The following is a 20,675-nucleotide window of genomic DNA, read 5'->3' as shown; positions in this document are numbered from 1 at the left end:
TTACACAACAAACTGCAAAAAAACAATGTGTACCTGTGTAAATACATACACATAGGAGGATAAGAGAAAAAAATTCCACCATGATGAGTGTCTTGCTATATTTACTGGTTTGCATTTGAATATGAATATGATGAGGGGCTAGTGGACCACAGAATCTAAGAGAATGCTGCTGCAAAAGAAAAATAAGACTGCACAGACAGTTCATTTGTGTGTGTGTGTGTGTGTGTGTGTGTGTGTGTGTGTGTGTTTATCACCCTCATCTCTTTTCAAATACCCCAACATTGTGAGATGCATTTTCCTTTCATCATTTTTTTTTTTTCAATTTTTTTTTTCTTTTTTTCTGAGACCAGCAGTGAAGGGATTACTCTGTTTCAAACGGACATTTATCAGGCTTTGGTTTTGCGCACGATGTGATGAGTTCGTCATACGACCTTCCCTGCAGTAAGCATACTAAAACTACTGTCATGTTGTCGCAGCCAAGACCTCCCATCTGGCAGTCTGGAGCTAGGCACCGCGTCATCAGCTCCTCGCAAATCTGGGAGGGAAAGAAAAAAAAAAAAAAGGGTAATGAAAGCATGAGGACATCAAGAAAATAAAGTTTATTGTTGTTGGCACTGTTGGTATAATCAAAAGCCTTGTTGTTGTTGTTGTTGTTGTTAATGTTGTTGTTGTGTTGTTGTTGTTGTTGTTGCTGCTGCTGCTGCTGCTGTTGTTGTTGTTGTTGTTGTTGTTGTTGCTGCTGCTGCTGCTGCTGCTCCTGCTGCTGCTGCTGTTGTTGTTGCAGCATTAACACAGCATGATGATAATAGTGATGGTGGTGATGATGATGATGATGAACAGCATTTATACACTGTCATTTATCTGTCAGAAACATTCAAAGGCCCCTGGCTCCCACAATATCTTATCTATCATTCACAAAGTTGCTGGAAAAGACAGGTTTTTAGTTCAGATTTGAAGGTATCAAGGTTGTTATAATCACCTTCATATCCTTTGAGTCGATGTTAGGTGCACTGCAGAATGGCCACACAAATTCTCAATCACTTGTGTCAACAAGTGAAGAGCCACTAAAAAACAATTCCTGTACTTCGATAAAGCTGCTGTTGTGTCACAGGGCAAACTTAAATAAAACAATGTGTGTAAATTTGTTTTGTGGTCTTTTTTTTTTTCTGAGAAACACTTTCAAGCACTCAAGACTCAAGAAAATATTCTTGATCCTTGCTGACAGAGCTGTATGATGTTCAAATGGATGAAAACGCACTCACGCATGCACAAGTTTTGAAAATGATGCTATTATGGTCAGGGTATATGTGAACATGTATGACCAAGTACTCATATTTTCAATAGATAATTTAACTCTATCATGTGTGGAAAGAGGGATCAAGATGAAAAATTGGGTAGTGCTTGTTGATCTTTGAGCTCAGCAACAACCAGTTCTGACCCTTCTGGAACAAACCGTTAAACTTTCATTTTTCATCCACCAACACAGTATATTCTCTTGCAAATTTGGCTTGATGAGTGTCAGATGTAGCAAAAAAGAGTTTTGAAAATAAGCAAAAGTTTTGTCATCGGTCTGAAAGTAACCTTTATCCACTTCCTGTAAAGATAAGCCAGACCAAACTTGATTGGCATCAAGCGATTACTTAAATCGCATTTTCAAGAAGTCAAGAATATGTGTAAAACTTTTCCACAATGTTCAACAGACGCCAGGCAATGAACTGGTGCCATAGCTTCTTTGAGACTATGACAAAGGTAGCTAAATATCCTAAGCACCACGGTAAGGCAATTTACACATTTAGAAAGAAAAAAAAATAGAGAGAACTTGAAAGTTGAATACTCTCCTATTGTGAACTAAGGCGTAACAGATTTAATATCACGAGCGTTCGCCCGCGTCCGGCATGCCTTCTTATCTGTTAAGTAGCCAGCTTGGCTCGAGCTTGGCATGCGCCCATGCCGTCCGCGTTCGGGAACGCCAGCTTAAAAGTCTTTTGTTTAGTGCCTTTGTTTCGAACACAATAGCGTCAACTTCACTGCACCCAATCGACCACGAAGCCACCGCTCCATGTAGCCAGCGTTCGGGAACGCCCGGATTAAGTCTTCCCTTTGTCTTGTGCTGAACACTTATACACAGTTGATTTCATAGAAGCTTAAAAAACGGACAAATTAGCAAACAAATGAAACCACCAAAGGCATCGCACTATTACGCGTTAGTAACGCTGTGATTACCTTAATTTGCGTCGACGAGAGGCGTAATCAAAAAGTATATCCGAAAGAGTATTTATTCCCCTTACATGAGCGTGAGACCACTCTTGTAAGCAGCTTCTCAGGTGAAGCAAAATGTGTGTAATGAAGTGACAAGTGTATTAAGAAAAACATTCACAATAGCTAGGTAGATTGACGGAAACTTGACACCCATGGCCGTGCCAGCCAGGCAACAGGCTGGTGGAAATTTCCAGGAACTTCAAAGCAGGTTTGCCGCCAGACAAAACCGCAGGGTAAAGGAATTTGCGTACGCGCTGAATGGGTCGTAAACATCGTGTCAATTGCATGGGGCCTGGGAACAGGGGCTATGTATAGTAACCCTGTGCTGTATAATACGAGCATGCTGATGGAGACACGTGCTGGAGTTGGCGAGAGCTAGCTGATGAGAGCTGCCTGCCTGAAACCAGGGAGGTGCATACACATCTGGCTCTGCTGAAACTATGGAGCTATAGTACAGTAAAGTCGACACGATAAAAAAAGTCCCGATTTTTGCCTTTGTTATTCCTTGAACATTTCTTCGTCTTAGTCGACATTTAGAAGTCGACAACTCGCGTAAGTCGACCTGATTTTTTAGTGCCAACTGAGCTGAAATACGTGTTTATTCCCTCGTCTAAGTCGACATATTTTTTTTTTTTTCGCTCAAAATCTTATCGCCATTCTCTGAAAAAGAATTGTTTTCCCGCGAGTCGGTAATTCGCTAGTGTACGGCGTGGTAGCGTTCGCGCCACGCGTCCATTGTCTTGTACGCCAGAAATGAAAGGGCATACATTCATTTACATTCTTTGGAGAATTACATGTAGTTGCCTACCCAAAGCAGTTCACTTTCCCCCTTTTCTCCTGCTCGTTATTCTCAAAACGCACAAACTGTGTACACATTATGCCTAAGGTCCTAGTAGAAAATCATTATCAGAACATGATACACGTGTAGGTGTTTCTGTTTAACCGAATATTCTAACGTTAATTATTCCGAAGCGTTAATAGAAACCTGGGCCCGTTTTTAGAAAAGTAATCAAATGCAACTACATGTAATTAAATGCAACTGAAAATTAAATGCAGGTGTATCAAATCACGAGCAACTTTGCACATAAACGCAAGTGCGTTGCTGAAAAGGCTTGCGTTTGATAATCATATGAAACTAGAAAATAGTTGTACAAGCCTGAAACTCAATTGCGTTGAAACGCAACTCTTAAAGTCAAATGAAGTCCATCAAATCACGCGCAACGCTGTATTCAAACGCAAGAGCGTTGCAGGGAAGACTTGTGGTTTTCGTAAGAAACTAGAAACTGTGGTTAAAAGCATCTCTTAACATCTACGGAGGTGCGTTATTGTTGAAAAGTCTTGCATTATTTTGTTTGTTTTTTTCGTACGCAAAATTAAAAATTAAACGCAGCTCTGAAAATCAAATGCAATTGCAAGTCCTTGTGATCACGCGGAACGCTGAATAGACTTGCGTTTGATAATCGTACGAAACTTGAAAATTGTAGGGAACTTCTTTAAAACTCAGTTGCGTTTCAACGCGATTCTATAAATCAAATACAAGTCCATCAAATCACACGCGATGCTAGTATTTAAACGCAAGAGCATTGCCGAGAAGACATGCAGTTTTTGTACGAAATTATAAGAAACTGCGTTTAAACGCATCTCTAAACATCTACGGAAGTGAGTTATTGTTGAAAAGACCTGTATTATTTTTTACTTCGTACGCAAAATTAAAAATTAAACGCAACCCCAAAAATCAAATGCAAGTCCATCAAATCACACGGAACGCTGAAAAGACTTGCGTTTGATAATCATCCGACACTAGAAAATTGTAAGAAACTTAAACTCAATTGCGTTTAAACGCAATTCTAAAAGTCAAATGCAAGTCCATCAAAATCACAAGCAACGCTGTATTTAAAACGCAAGAGCGTTGCAGAAAAGACTTGCGGTTTCTGTACGAAACTAGAAACTGCGTTTAAACGCATAAAAATCTATACCGAAGCGTGCTATTGTTGAAAAGACTTTAAGAATCATATTTTTTTATTTCGTAACGGAACTTTCGCCGTGACCGAACTTAGTCTGCACTAGCAGGGGAAAGACATCGCAACATTTACACGTTTCAAACTACCGAAACGCATCGTGCTTCACGAAATGTCAGTGAAAAAATAGTAGCAAATTATTGTTACTGCAGTTCGCTATTCCGAAGGTATAAATCTCAGTCCAAAGTTAAATAAGTCCGACGATGGAAAGATATTCATCTTTACGAAGGTTAGTAATCCGAAAGATGTCGTTTCCGGATTAACAAATTTTTCTTCTTCTTTTTATTTCAGACTGGCCCGCGCCGTACAGAGCGGTAATGTTGCGAATCGGAGCGCGAGAACAATTCATTTTCAGAGTATGGCAATAGAAATTTAAACAAAACAAAATCACATGGCGACTTAGGGAAGGAAAATCACACATCCTATTTCAACTCAGTCGACACTGAAATTATCTCGACAGAATCATACGAAATCACACGCATATCTTCACAGCAACGCACTTGCATTTAAATCGCAAAGTTGCATGCACTTTGGGGAATATGCGTTTGTTTTTTTCAAATCAAATTTAAAACGTACAGTGTCTAGAAACGGGTCCAGGTTTCGGATCCCGCTCTTTCAAAATCTCTCAAGAGATTTGGGTTTTGTGCAATGCCGTTACTAATCCGCGTGTGCTTGTTTCGCAATAAAACTCGAATGAAGATGTACACAGCGATAGAGGCTCAGCTCAGTAGATACCTGCCTCCAGTGACAATATTCATGTATACAACAAAAGAGTTTGTGAGCCCATTAGCGCAATGTCTATTCATGACTATGTGTCTGCTGGTGCCCGATCGATACTTTCATTGTTTGATGGCACATGACTAGTTGACCATGGAAAGGGGATACAATGTATAGGCCTACAGCTTGACTGCTTCCGCACAGGAGGAATACCAACCTGTCCATTCTCAAGTCGACCTGCAAAGAGAATCTCGCTTTTGAGCATTTCAGGCTCTTGGAGATGTGGAATTGGGTTGTGTAAAGCTAAAAGCCGCGTTTACACCATGTTCCCGGCAACCACGGCAGTCACATTTCAGGCCATCAAGGACAAAACGGGACGGACGTGAAACAACGCTGTGAGACGAGATAGGCAAATGTGACAGGCCGTGATTGCCGTGATTGATATTCGTTGATGTGACAAATAAATACGATTCATTAATCCGAAACTGCACGAATTTTGTGATTCTAAAGGTGCATTTATCGGGATATGAAATTAATTACGTTACTCTGAAAACGAATAACACAACTTGTTCCTTTTAATTTCTGGGATTAACAAAACATCAGAAAGCAAAGCTTATTCAATTTTCGGATTTTTAGTCTGACATTGGGGGTTAGTAGTTCGGAAAATAAGTATTGAAAATCTTTGAGGCAAGAAAATACGTTGAATTCTTATTATGGCATCGTTATTTCCTTTGCCTTATGTTCATTATTCCGAAAGAAGAATAAGGTTCGTAAATCCGATGGTTCTTTTTGCAGAACCCGCAAAACACGCAAATTTGATATGCCTTAACTAATAAATTTGTTAATCCAAAATTGTATTAGGGCTCGTTAATACCATTTGTGGCATTATTCCGAAGGTTCGTAAATGTGAGAATGAATTACGTGCATGGTACGAAACTTATATCATTTTTGGCTAAAAGAAAATTAAAAACGCCGAATCTTTTCCTGTGACGGGAATATGGGTTTATTTCTGAACGTGACATCGTTTACTTCTTTGCACGATATTCATCATTCCGGGAAAAAAAAAAAAATATTCAGATGGTTCATTCATCCGAAAATGGAAAAAAGGTGGGTCGTTTATCTGTAAAGGAATTATCATATTCGTGGTAAGAAACTTCGTTTTCGAATCAGCTATATAACGTCCGAAATTTCGAAAATTATAAGAAAAGCGAACCTTCAGCATATCAAAATAGCGAATCGTAACAGTTCTTTTTTTGTTTTGTTTTTTTTTGTTTTTTAATCGAGCAGTGTGGAATAACAAATATCCGACATTTACTAAGCATGGTATGGAGCAGAATGTTACTGCTATTCACTTCCAAAAGTAAAAGCAATCATCTGACATTTATTCTGGCATCTTCTGAATGTTATTGCTATTTACTTTCGAAAGTAAAGCAAATATCCGACATTTATTTAATCACCGTATGGAATTGAATATCACTCTGATTCATTTCCGAACGTCAGAGGAAACATTCGACACTTATTTTAGCATCTTCCGGAGCTGAATGTTATTGCTATTTATTTTCGAACATAAAAGCAAACATCAGACATTTATTTTATCATCATACGGAGTTGAATATTATTATTATTCATTTCCGAACGTCAAAGCAAACATTCGACATTTATTTCAGCATCTTCCGGAGCCGAATGTTATCCTTCCTTTCCGAATCCAAAATCAATATTATCTGACATTAATCTAAGCACCGTACGGAGCTGACTCTTACCGTTATTCATTTCCAAAAGTATAAGCAAACATCCGACATTTATTTTAGTATCATACGGAGTCGAATATTACCGTTATTCATTTCCAAAAGTATAAGCAAACACCCGACATTTATTTTAGTATCATACGGAGTCGAATATTACCGTTATTCATTTCCAAAATTAAGAGCAAACATATGACATTTATTCTAGCATCTTACGGAGCCGATTGTTACCGCTGTTCATTTTCGAAAGTAAAGGCAAACATCCGACTTTTTTAGTGGCCCGATCGGGTCACCAAAATCTTCATTTCTGAAATTTTGGTGGCCCGACGTGCGTTTTTGGTGGCCTCGAGCCACCGGGCCACCGTAAGTGTCGAGCCTTGACTAATGTCATCGAAAAGTAAACCAGAATGCAACTTCTCGCTTGTGAATCATTGCTTGTGAATAATCGCAAAACTTTGGCAAAACTTTTGGAATACCAGCCCTGTTCATGACGCTTGGAAACTGCGAGTCGAGAGAATTTTGCGAACTGGTGCAATGTTACTCCGTAGCGTAGGCGACTGTACTTGACGATTAAAAATGCATGTGGAGTCGCAATCGTTTGTAAACTGTCTGAAGTGCGCGATTTCTCTCACCCTGTTTTTTGACACGCGATTTATTTTTAACTGGCAAGAACGATGTGGAATTCTGGCGTCCACCGTAAATTGTGCACTTGCCGGCGCAAATTGTTCTTTTCATAGGTGAAGCCGTGCGCGGAAGGCACGTGGTTGGGATAATCCTTGCGTTCCTAAAGCGGAAAGGAACGCCATGAATGCGACTTGTGAGCAAGTCCGTTCTGTTGCGTCCAAGGAACGCCCTCATTAGGCTGATGAATAGAGGGATTAAGCCCCCCATTCTGCACGCAGGAGGAATAGGGGCGTCCCCTAACAAAAGGAGGAACGCGAGCGTTCCCCATGCGGCCGAACGCTCGTGAAATTAAATCTGTCACGCCTAAGAGATATAAGGATGTCAAACTGTTGAAAACTAAAAGAGAAACTATCTTGCCTGCTTCATTCCTAAAATGTCGACCAAACAAGAACTTCAACTTGAAAACAACACTATACATGGACAGAAAAAAAAAAAAAAAACAAGCTCCGTTTATCTGAACTATACAAATATGGATAAGAGAATAAAAACTAGTGCATGAATAGAAGGATAATAGTGGCTTAGGACAGCAAGAAACATGAAGGAAGACTTTGCACTCACTTTCTCTGGATCCATTTTACCGGCTATTCTGGTCCGTACAAAGTCAACCACTTCTTGGTTGGTCAACACATCCCAAATGCCATCACAAGCTAATACCATGAACTCTGATTCTGCCGAGATATCCGTCTCCGTAACGTCTGGAACAGCTAGAGAGAGAGAGAGAGAGAGAGTGGGAAGAAGAGAGATATCAGAGTATATGCAGGATAGTTGCAAGTTTGCATTGCAGAATTCTGTAGAATCAAAGCAGAGCAAACTCAAAACACATGGTGTTACTGGGTCAAGACGACAATAAATGGTAACAACCTTGGTGCCAAGACAAAGTGCATGTCATTTGCATATCTATCAATTTTTCTATCACAAATGCTCTACTTGTTCTCTTGAATCTTCTGAGACATTCCCATCCCCACCCCTGTATCTCTACCCAGCTTTTTGGAACTTTGTGTTCTTACCACAATGCCACTTAACACTTCTGAACTACAGCATGCCCACTCAGATATGAATTTGAAGGGCTATTGTTCATTGCTGAGCCTCAACGGCATTCAATTGAATTCCATTCTTGAATGCATTTCCTTATGATCAAGATGCTGTGTTCTGATTGCGAGCTGAAGAAATGGGTTTCCTGCTGGACAATGAATTGGAATTGATACTGAAATTAAAATTGAAATTGAGGTTGAAATTGAAAAAAAAAAAGCTGAATTGAAATAAAGTAAAGGCAATGTAAGAATCCACAGGACAGTGCCAACATATATGGCGCTGCTTTTCAGCCCCAAACCATTTTTATTTTCATCATGCTTTCCCAATATATGATTAATCGACCCTGTGCATATAATCCTGAAATACTCTGAAAATCTGCCCTACAAATATTCCCTTTAAATGACATTCCCAACTCCAAATTCCAAAGTTCACGCGGCAACACACACATTTTGTATACCTGACACTTGGAGAATCAAGTAGACTTTCCCTACATCTTCTCCTCTCATTGTCCTATCATTCTTCAACCATGTTATCAACAGATCTTGACAAAAAAACATTCCTGTTGACAGAAAACTGCACCCTACTAATTGTTGACAACCACTCAAGAACACTCGGCTAATGCTCATGTAAGACTGACTTTAGCCATAGCGGTTATATCTGAATTGACTGAACTGGGGGAAAGCCTTGATAAATCAATCCCTGGTACAAACCTGTCACAATTTGCTCCTCTGGCCCTTTGCTTCCATTTCTCTTGAAGACAAAGTCACCTAAAGCTCTTGATAGTGCAAGGTTACCTGGGTAGAGTAGACAAAAGACACATCAGCCTGATGAATATATGTTTAGCAGACATTAAAACCACAACAAGAGTTGTGTAGTGTTAGTGTTGGGTGGGTGGATGATCTCAAAAAGTTTCAAGATTTAAACTTCAACTTGATTCAACCTTGCAGTGGTGCCCCTCAATGGTATGATCTCAACTACATTACTTCCCAATGCATCCAATAAATAATTCTCATTCTTTACCTGCAAAGGTAGCTACACAGAATATGACTTTCTTGAACAATGTCAGGATGGGATGATGATGATCAAAATTAGCTGTGTTTTGGCTCAAGGAATCCCCACCCCAAGGCCACTATGTGGCCCCTTGTACATATTCTTGGAACATTTACACATTGAAATCTACTGTGTGATCATCCCTGGATCACCATATACTGATTTCTTTCCACCATGAATAGTGGACTTGATATGGAGCTTCTTAACACAGCAAGGATGTAGCTGACTTTGCTCCAACACACGTTTTCCCACAGACACCTTCCTGAGTATGCTCGGTACTAGTCTTTGAGGGTTAAAGGGACCTACTCCTTATTCAATGTTTTCATCAGTGTGTCCCATTCATCATTTTTTTTTTTTTTTTTTTTGCTGATGACAACTGCATGATTATCACACTTTGTGATGTATTTACATGTACCTCAAACATTTACTAGTGGGAAGACCCTCAAAAAAGGGGGATAATTAGTATGTGGTAACAGCAAAATTTATGTACATACAGACAAACAGCCTATGACCCTAATAGCAAGTCTTGGTGGCAGAAATGCACAAAGCTGTGATTTGGAGGATTTTAGGAGGTAAATAGAAATACAAAAAACTAAATTTTACAAGCTTAGAACAATAAGTCACACTGCCCACTGAGCTCTTGAAGTCCATATGACACACTCTCTTTCAGCCATAACTAGCACTACACAAAAACAAATACAAGCGTGGGACTGGATATGATGAAAGCACTGCTAAACCCACCAACTACTCACGAGTACCTATACCCTTTCGCTACACTGGACCTACAAGCTTGTACATACAGGGCACGTGACTGCCAGAGATGGGTGGATAAAACACTTTTTATGATGATGCATTATGAACACAGTCAATGCAAAGTTCCTTTTTGTCCTGGTAGTTCATTTTACTGGATATGTCTGCTACCACTGGGGGAAAGATTCCGTCATTGCACTAAAGTTCAAGGATATTACATTTTTCAATATGAGCTCAAGAATGGTATAATGCCATTCATAGACAATGGATTTTAAGTTGTCAATGCAAAGGTGTTTTTTTTTTTTCTTTCCAGGTAGGAACCTATGTAATCCTGTGGTTTCGCCTTGCTTTTGTGCTAAAGTCAAAGCAACTGTCATGGGAATGAAGACATTAACTTTTACATCCTGATATACAATGTGTATGTATATATATATATATATATATATGTATGTATGTATGTATGTGTGTATATATATATATATATATATATATATATATATATATATATATATATATGTGTGTGTGTGTGTGTGTGTGTGTGTGTATATATATATATATATATATATATATATATATATATATATATATATATATATATATATACATATATATACATGTACAAGCCCTTACCATAAATTTTCAAATCTAAACATAAGGAAATGAGACCTTTAGAGATAATGGTTAGTAATTGTTGGAGACACATTGTGTTATTCTATTTCACTATTTTGTACAAGCCAAATTTGGGCCAATTAATACACCGGCAAGTGAAGTGGGTCATTTTAAGGACAATATTCTTCTGATAATACATTTTGAAGAAAATGATGAATAGCTTTTCTGCTTGTTTTTGTTTTTGTTTTGTTTTTTCTGGTTCCTCTCTGGACCCCAATGGGTCTATATGATCATAAGACATCCACCCATATTGCCACTGAAACTGGTTCCAGAAATTCTCACTTGATTGCTATATAAACCATGCTGGCACATGGTTCCTACCCACTGCCCACAGCCCTTTGCTTGGACCTACATGTAGCACAAAGCTATATTACAAATTAAAGACTTGGACATTGTCACTTCGGTACTCTGTACAACTTGGTGTTCTACTTTTTCATCTTCAAAATATGATTTTATTTACTAGTGCTTTGGCCTTTTGGGGCCCTGCCCTAGTCTAGCTCCTACCCCCTCCCCTCATTTTTGGAACTCCTGAAAACTTTGCATTTCTTGAGCCAATGGAAAATTTCCCTGATCACTAATATTACTGTAAAACAAGGTATGTTCGCATGCATTTCAATTTCGCGAATTTCACATGAACCAAGATTCGCGAAATTAAAATGCACATGAAAGTTCTTGTCTACACTATACACATTGAATGTGACAGGCAACTCACTAAAATTTCATGCCGCGAAAGAGGCCGTCAGCTCCAATTCGTGAAAATTTTATGCCGCAAAAAATATTGTGTTTTACAGTATCTCATAGAATTTTATTTCCTCTCCCTCTCTCTCTGTATATAGAAAACAAAATGTTTAAATCATTTAACTCCTTGCCCAACTTGTTACTCCTGGAGGGGACTACACTTGTAGTTAGGTCACCAGTGACTATCATTAATACTATTTCTTACACCTCTGAAAACAATGTGTCTTGGCTGTACTATTTCTGGATCAGGAGAAGAAGATGCCTGATAATTACACAGCTTTAGGCTTTGGGGGCTGTGCCATGACTCCCATGGGAACCTCATTCACCGCCTATAAAGCAACTTAATTACATCCCCCCGCCTCTGAGAATTGTTCCTGCCACATTTGGTTAAAATCTCACAATGGATTTTGATGAAAAAGACATTGGCAGGGGAAAAAAATGCTAACAACTAATGCCAGACAATGGATGACAAACAGCATTACATGGACAATGGACAGAAAGAAATCACACCAGCTCACCCTAGTGGAAACTTCAGGAAAGCTTAAAAATGTCACTTTCAGTTAAAGGGAAGGAAATGGATCTCAGCAGGAGAGAGAGGCAAAGTTATAGACACAACAGTTCTCACTGCTGCAGTCATTTTCCATTCAATGGCTGGGCATAGGCTATCATCACAATGATACAGAGTATATTTTTGAGACATCAAATGCAAATAAAGCTCCATGCGGACATTTCATGGTCATATACGAGAAGGTGTCCACCATCAAATCGTCTGGCTGGTGTTGATCTTGACTGAATTAGATGTGCCTTTGGTAAAACTCCAATTTCTGAATCTTTTCAAACTCTGCAAAATCTAAAAGGTTAATTTTTAGAGGTTGATCTTTATCTCACACCTCAAATCTTCCTAAAATTATGTCAGAATTCCATTGGTGACTTTAATTGAACTTAGCCATGTAGCTCAATCTACACTGCCTCATTCTCGTGGATGGGAGCTGAATCTCCAACTGACGATGGGACACAAAGCAAACTGAGAGAGATGGAAAAAGAGAAAAACCCCCAAACAAAGCAAGATACGAAAGAGGTAGCAACAGACACTTACCATTCACTCTGTTGAATTCCACCCACCCACCAGCTGCGATAATTCTCTTGCTCTCTTTCTCGTTGCCAGGTTTGTGGTCAAAGGAGAGAGGTTTTGCATAGCCGCTAATGCTCATGACCCCTCTTGAGTCGCCGACGTTTCCCTGCAGAGAGAAAAGTAGGAAACCGGGTGAAGAAATTACAAGTGTGAACGCAGACGCAGCCAAAGGAGAGGAAGTTTTGCCACAGAGTAAAATATGAACGTGATACCAGGATGTTGTCATTTCTTTTTCTTTTTTCTTCCTTTGTTTTTTCTTAAAATGAAAGGCAATGATTTTGATACAATGTGAAGCTAACCGAGTGAGTCACCATATATTTACACTATTCAAGTAGTATGAATTTCACTATCTGAGTACTTAGAAAAGTAAATGTGAAAGCAATTGAAAGTTGGTACATGTCTGACTGTGATTAATACCCTGCCCACATACTATTGAACTGAATGAGTAAATACACAATGAAACTTTAGCTGTATTTTTCTCCGTCAGGTTGTTCTCTTATTGTGCCACAACATACCATTACTTGGGGCAACATGCACTTTCTGCTTCTCTCCAATATCATGCTGAACGCATCTAACTTCAAGACAAACATAGTTTCAATTTCTTAACAAGACTACACCTCTACACATCATACCTACCCAGACTAAAACTCACTCATTTTGCTGAGATTAAACCTGACCACAAGCTAGACTTAAATCTCCTGTATTTGATAAGGCACACCATTTTCTGTTGGGAAAATGGATGAACCATATAGACAAGAAAAGATGGGTCCACCACCTATCCTTGACTAAACAGAGTGCTTGTTAGTGTAGTCTAGGGCTTTTGTGAAATACTGTAAACATGGAAATTATCGTGTGAGTAATTTTTTTGCACTCAGGTGGGTAAAATGAAATGTGCATGTTATTAATTCTGCAGAATCAAAGAGATAAAATATTATTACATACTAGTATTGTAAGCACAAACTAGAAATGTCGCTACAGCGACTGGTTATACCCCTGCCAAACAACATTTCATAAGCTTTGGTCAAAAAACTGAGGAAGTAGTTAAATCCGCAAGATCTTTCCTTGATCTTCTGCCATTAATATGCCATTACCATGGCAACATACTTTCGGGTACTGTCGAAAAATGCGTCTTGCACATCTACAACCAAAGGCACACATCTGTACCAAGTTTCATGGAAATTGGGCAAAAACTGAGGAAGTAGTTTGCAACACAAAATTTTCCATCATTTTGGCTCATAATATGTGAGCTGTTACCATGGCAACATACTTTTTGTCACTGTCAAGAAATGTGTCATGCTGACCTATATCCTAAGACAAACATTCAATATGAATTCCATGAGAATTGGAAGAACACTGATGAAGCAGTTTTGCCATGAAGCATTTTGCCCTATATTTTACCAATAACATGCCGTTACCATGGCAACGCACTTTTTGCCACTGCGGAAATATGTGTCTTGCACATTAACATATTCAAATGAACATCTGTACCTAATTTCATAAAAATTGATCAAAAACTGTGGGAGGAGTTCGCGACGCAAGATTTGTACCCATTTTTGCCCATAATATGCCGTTACCATGGCAATGTACTTTTGGGTACTGTCAAAAAATACGTCTTGCACATCTACAACCCAAGGCACACATCTGTGCCAAGTTTTATGGGAATCGGTTGAAAACTGAGGAAGTAGTTCGCGACGCAAGATTTGCAACGGACCGACCGCCCGACCGTCCGCTGATTCCTATATACCCCCTTCAAACTTCGTTTGGCGGGGGTATAAATATTCAATACATTTTTATTTTTGTGCAATTTTCTTGTTGCACAAAGATCACAGATATTAATTTCCTTCAGGGGTGCAATGCGATAATAGGTCAATGATTTTTTTTTTTTTCTGTTCATTCTGTTCATTAAAGCTAGGGATGTGCCTTACATACAAGCACACCCATTACATGAATTTTCATGGCAGTCCACTTTCCAGAGCAATGGCTGTGATAAATCTAAAGATGATAGATTGATAATTGAGCAATACAGTATTACATGACTTGATATTTTGCTGACTGCCTCTTGCATACTTACACAATAAACTTTGTTGTTTTTTAATACTGCTACAAGTGCTGTAGTTCCAGCTAGTTCATCCTTCATTGCCTCATCTGCAAAGAATATTCACAAAATCAAAGATGAATTGTGAGCAGTGAGAACCAAATTATCTTTCTGAGAATAAAACAGAAACAGATTTCTACAGAACAACATGGAATGAAGATTTCCTGGATATTTCATTGTAATGGCCACACTAACCTCTGAGTCCATGAAATAGGATCTCTGACAAAACAAGGCCTGACATCATGGTCACACAAACAACAAAATATATTTCTCTATTAAAGTCTTTGATTTAAAGGGTGTTTTTTGCTTTTCCTAATGTTTCTAATGAAAGAAGAATAGGACACTCTCAAGAACACATAACACTGGCACTTCTTCACTTCTATCCGCGCACTGCCGTATTTACATCACTTTATGCTACTGGAGACCAATACCAATTCTAGGTACGAACGTTACACCTCGACCACCGGTGCAAAGCAAACAACAGAAACAAAACAAACAAAGACATTGAGTGGGGAATCACCATTGAGCATGTCCTCGTCTAATTTCAGAAATGCCTCCTTGATTGCTTCAGGGATGTCTCCTCGCTTGTATGCTGACTGGTTGGCCAGCTTCCGATGGAGATGCTGTCCTGCGTACTGGGCGACCTTGGCTCCTGAAATGTTACAGCAATGTTAAAGTTCTGTCAAAAATGCCAGAATTCTTGGATATCATTGGTTGAGTTACGAAACAGACCAGGATGCAGTCCAGTTATAGTATATCTCACTAATGTCATTGCCACAGACACGCAGGCACACACACACACACTCCTTCAGTATGACATATATTTTTTGTACTTGTTTTTGTGGCATTGGTATTGGTGAGCTATATGTTAATGAGGTAGATGTCGTTCACTATCAATTTGCATTTCATTGAAGTACACTGCATGTCACATATTTACAAGAACGTATATTCAAACAAAATTATTTTCTGCAAAAATAAAATTTGATAAACACAAATGTAAGAGTGTGTTCCACAGTGAAAGTGATGGATGATGTCAGGATAGGTATGACCAATATGTATGTAAAATTTCAGAGTATGTCACTCAACATAATACTGAAGTTTTTCCTTTTAGTCCATGATTATCCAGAAAAAAGAATGGTACCACAAAACCACTAATAATTTCAGAATTTGAGATCTTCACTATACAAACAAAAGTATTCCAATTTTGTATTAGTGTGGACAGGGCCCTGTTTTATGAAAAGATGAAATTGATTTTAAATTTCCTTAACACACAGGCTGCCATAGACTTATCATAGAAATCAACTTTATAATCAATTTAAACTCTTCATAAAACAGGGCCCTGATATGGCATACGTTCCAAAGTTCTGTACTTCACACAGATAACTTGGTGGCATTGGAAGTGTCGTGTCCTTCAAAACCCACATAATAGGTGTGTTACTGGCCTAGCTAGCATCACTTTGAGCTTTCATGCTGATAATGGGAAGGGTGAAATTCCATGTGACCATTTATCCTGGCTTTCACAAAAGTTTGCCCACACTCTGAATTGGCAGTTACTTTTAACTTTTTCTCATGCATTGTAAGCTTTCGAACAATATCAAATACTGCTTTATACTTGATTGCATGAGAGGTAATTTTTGCCCTTTACTTTTACACATGATGTTCTTTAGAATTCTCCAATTGCTACAACTGCATACACAGTTTTATGAGCCAGAACTGTCTTAATTTCATACTGAATGTTGCCCAGACAAACAGAAAATGTTCATTTTGTCCATATCATTGACCTTCACTGAATTTTCTGGGAGAAGGCATGTACTCTATTGTTTTAGTGCCTGAGTGATAATTTGTGTTTCATTCTGGGCATGTCAGGAGTAGATTTGTTTAAGTCTTCATTTATACTTTTCATACCCTTATGACATCATACTTGTTACTTGTTGTTACTTGTTACTTGTTGCAGTAATCCCATTCGCAGCTCCAAGGAAGCTATACCGGGATGCAGATCGTGTCATGTGCCAATGGAGGTGCCAAAGTGACAAGGTTGTGTGTGTCTCTCTTATGTACAATAAAAGTGAGAGTGTCTGTGCAAGTAAAATCAATAATCAATACCACTGCCAAATATACACTATACTGTACAAATTGTACTTGCACGACAAAAGAAGCTTTGTCACATTGCTCTCAAGTCATACACAGAATTTGGTTCATTTTTCCAGAACTATCAGCAAACAAACCCTCTTTCAGACTTTCCTTGTGTACCCTTTTCTGCAATGTTAGAAATCTGAAGGAATTGACCTCAACAATGGCACCAGCATTTACAGTTTTATACATCTAGCTAATGACTGTCTTGCCACAGCTTCAATAGTGCAAGTATCCATGGTGATTTCTGCAATTACCTTTGTCAAAGGAGTATATACATGATGATCACTGGCTAAATATATCTGGCAATCACACAGGCCCTGTCTGTGCTATTTTCAACCCCAGTAGCCATGCCATTAGATGCTAATTGTAATATTGCACCTGTCATGTTCTCGTTATTTTCAACAATGTCCCTCCCCCCCCCCCCTTTCTCAACCAGCACTTCAGCACCAGCCGCAGTCGAGACTAATCAAACCTAACATATGACTGTCAGTAGCATACACTCAATTCTCCAAACTTGGTGAACATTGCACAGAATGTACTTGCAATATGCGGTATGCCGTGGCACACTACCGCAGCCAGAGATGATAAATTTCTTGTACTCTGGCCTCCAATCATCTGCTATGTTAAAATCAAGACCCTAATGTTTCCCCATGTGTATGTATACTGTATGTGGCACAAAGATGTACGTACTGAAAACAGTTTCACTCAGCAATCCCAGGTACCAGTTACTTCATTGTCATGCTACTAATGCGACAAACAGTCACAATGAAATGTTGAAAATGACCATGTACGTGTAACTTTAATTGGTCCATATCACTATTTGTGTGTATGTGTCTTCTCTTTTTTAATGGTACTTTAGGCTTGCAATTGATATGGATACTGTAAAACCAGAAACATTTGCGGCATGAAGCTTTCACTCATCACCACTGGCATTAAATGCATTGTGCATTAAACACTTTCATGAATCTTGGCTCCTTGCAATATTCACAAAAGTTTCATGCATGTGAAAATGTCTGGTTTTACAGTTGACAATATTGTTTGAACATGTTGTTCATGATAATGTGGGATCTCAAATTAAGGTTTATGTGACACATGACCTGTCATTGAGTAATTCCTTTTACACTGGGGCGCATGAGTTGAAACTAGCTGTAACCATGTGAGTGGAGTGACTACATGTCAAACACCATCCTGAAAATCAGTGTGTTACAAAGAGGGAATTTTCTTGTTGCAAGAATAATACACAGATTGCTCTTGTGCACTATCTGCCATCCTTCTCAATTTGTATGCTGTGTCCAAAAGTCGAGTAACTGTAATAAGTCTACGACTGACCTCCGTGACCATCATACACGGCAAAAAAAGCAGCATCCTCATCTTCGTCTATTGCAAGAAGCTGTGTGTGCGCATCTTCCATATCTGTAGTGAAAATGCTGGTTAAGGACTCTTCTTGGAAATGAATATAACAGGCGCTCTGCCAAGCGCAGTATGGAAATCCCACACACTCTCTCTGTGATTACTTGAACACTCAGACCGATACATTGTAAAACTATTGTTGTTGTTTTTTAATTGTTATCAACTACTAGCAAAAGATGATACCGCAAACTGTCTTCTGATTTCATCATCAGACGTTCCTCCACTCATGCAGTGCAATACATGTATGAAATGATTTTGATGAATTTCCTGAGAACTGGTTTTGTACAATACTGGAAAAAAAAAAAAAAAACAGAGTCTGTGAAGTGAACTACCAAAGACATCAATATTACTCATACTTTCTATGTCATCTGCTGCTGTGCAAATCAACAAAAACCATCCCTTCAAATTGTCTATACATCCCCTTTAACCTGATACTGCCATGCAGTACACACAATGTATGATACACAAATAATGCAACAGGATGAATGCATGGGCATTGTTTGTTCAGAGGAAGTACATGAGATATAAATGTGGCATCTACTCCGAAGTTGACCCTGAGTGTTGGCAGTTGCCCAGATTTATATTCTTCAGACATTCTACTTTGACCTGGACACAAAGATCTTCACAAACCTTTGTTTTCTTTAAGATAAAATCAACCAAGAATATTTTGTTTTCTTGCAGCAAATTATTGCAGTGATGTGACAACCTAGCAATAGTGACTTTCAGTATATGGGGGTATGTCACCGAGTGGCAAATGTTTGCGAATGCAGTGAATCTTTAATAGGTTGTGTCAAGGTTCTTAAACAGTGGCAATCAAATTCGCAAACAATTTTCGTTGTTTCAAACAAGTTTTCTTGCCACAAGAAACTTTGAACATACATGTAACTATGTTCCAAATTTCTTTGCGACAAGAAAAACAATTTTGTTGTTTCAAACAATTTTTCTTGCCACAAAAAACTTTGAAAATAACTATATTCCAAATTTATTTGCGACAAGAAAAACTGTTTGCAAGTTTGATCGCAACTGTTTATGAACCCTGACAAAACTCAAGATTCACTATGTTTAAAGGGGATGGCTAGTAACTGATCAGTGGGAATCAGTGGGAATGCTGGGGGATGATTGTTCCAATCCTTGTGGTATTCATTTAAGAGTACATTATATATCTATTGTTGTGTGAAAATTATTTGCTTCAGAATGGTCTCATATTCAAGTAATGTGCAGTTCAATGTTTCCAGGTTAGCATGACTGTACAGTGATGGGGCGATCATTAAAACAATCGCCCCATCACTGTACAGGCATGCTAACCTGGAAATAGTAAACTGCACATTACTTGACTATGAGACCATTCTGAAGTGCAAATAATTTTCACACAACAATAGATATATAATGTACTCTTAAATGAATCCCACAAGGATTGGAACAATCATCCCCCAGCATTACCAGTGATTCCCACTGATCAGTTACTAGCCATCCCCTTTAAACATTCGCTGCTCAGTGAGATACCCCCTTTAAGGATTGTAGCACCTTAATTATTGACCAGAACCATGATTTCTACACAAATGTACAAAACATTTGTGTACAAACCCAAGAGAGTGATGTGAGGTGGCAATATGTTTACACATGAACCTCATCTTGAATGTATTTGCACGCATGACCAATCCCAGTATTTTTCTTTTAGAAAAGTGTGAAAATCTACAATGCCATACAAGTTTTGTTTCACATCAAATTGTCAATGAAATCTCTACCATTCTGCCTATTTAATATGACTCCCTTTGAGAGAGATTCAAAAAGAACTCAGATGGACTGGCATGGTACTTCACAGTTTATTTGTCACAAACTCCCTCTGGCTGCAAATCCCACCTCCCTGATTCCACACACTAAAGTCATTACAAAACTGACATTTATCAGCGGTTGAGACAAAGCTATCTTGTATGCCCTGGTCATGCATGTGTGATTGACCTTAAAACTCCTTAGCATTCATGATATCACAATTCATATTCACTTCTATCCATCATACTAAATCACACCCCACTAGACATTTTACTGACATTATTCCTGGAAAACAAAACATTTTATAAAGTAAAGTACATCGTACACTGACCATATGTTCCTTTCTGCGATTTCATTAGCACCATTCTGTCTGTCCTACTCAAGGCTGTTTTGAAAAGCATGTACAGTAGGTACTTACATGTACATCACACATCAGTCTCAGATGACAATATACTATATATCATAATCATAATAAA

The 20,675-nt window shown here is 38.6% G+C and overlaps 1 protein-coding gene across 1 annotated transcript in view; it reads right to left on the bottom strand.

Annotated features, from left to right (window-relative positions):
* Positions 1-224: 224 nt before the first annotated feature.
* The window catches only part of LOC140234626 (probable protein phosphatase 2C T23F11.1), a 44,074-nt gene continuing 23,623 nt past the window's right edge, over positions 225-20,675 (bottom strand). The window contains exons 3-9 of the mRNA XM_072314652.1: positions 18,349-18,432; positions 15,407-15,538; positions 14,863-14,936; positions 12,756-12,897; positions 9,163-9,246; positions 7,979-8,124; positions 225-535 (exon numbers count right to left, since the gene is read on the bottom strand). Of these exons, the coding sequence (XP_072170753.1) occupies positions 362-535; positions 7,979-8,124; positions 9,163-9,246; positions 12,756-12,897; positions 14,863-14,936; positions 15,407-15,538; positions 18,349-18,432 (836 nt within the window). The 3' untranslated portion in view covers positions 225-361. The remainder of the gene's footprint in view (positions 536-7,978; positions 8,125-9,162; positions 9,247-12,755; positions 12,898-14,862; positions 14,937-15,406; positions 15,539-18,348; positions 18,433-20,675) is intronic.

The sequence above is a fragment of the Diadema setosum genome, chromosome 11, assembly GCF_964275005.1.
Source record: "Diadema setosum chromosome 11, eeDiaSeto1, whole genome shotgun sequence".
Lineage (NCBI taxonomy): Eukaryota > Metazoa > Echinodermata > Echinoidea > Diadematoida > Diadematidae > Diadema > Diadema setosum.
This window is presented reverse-complemented; position numbering and strand designations above follow the sequence as displayed.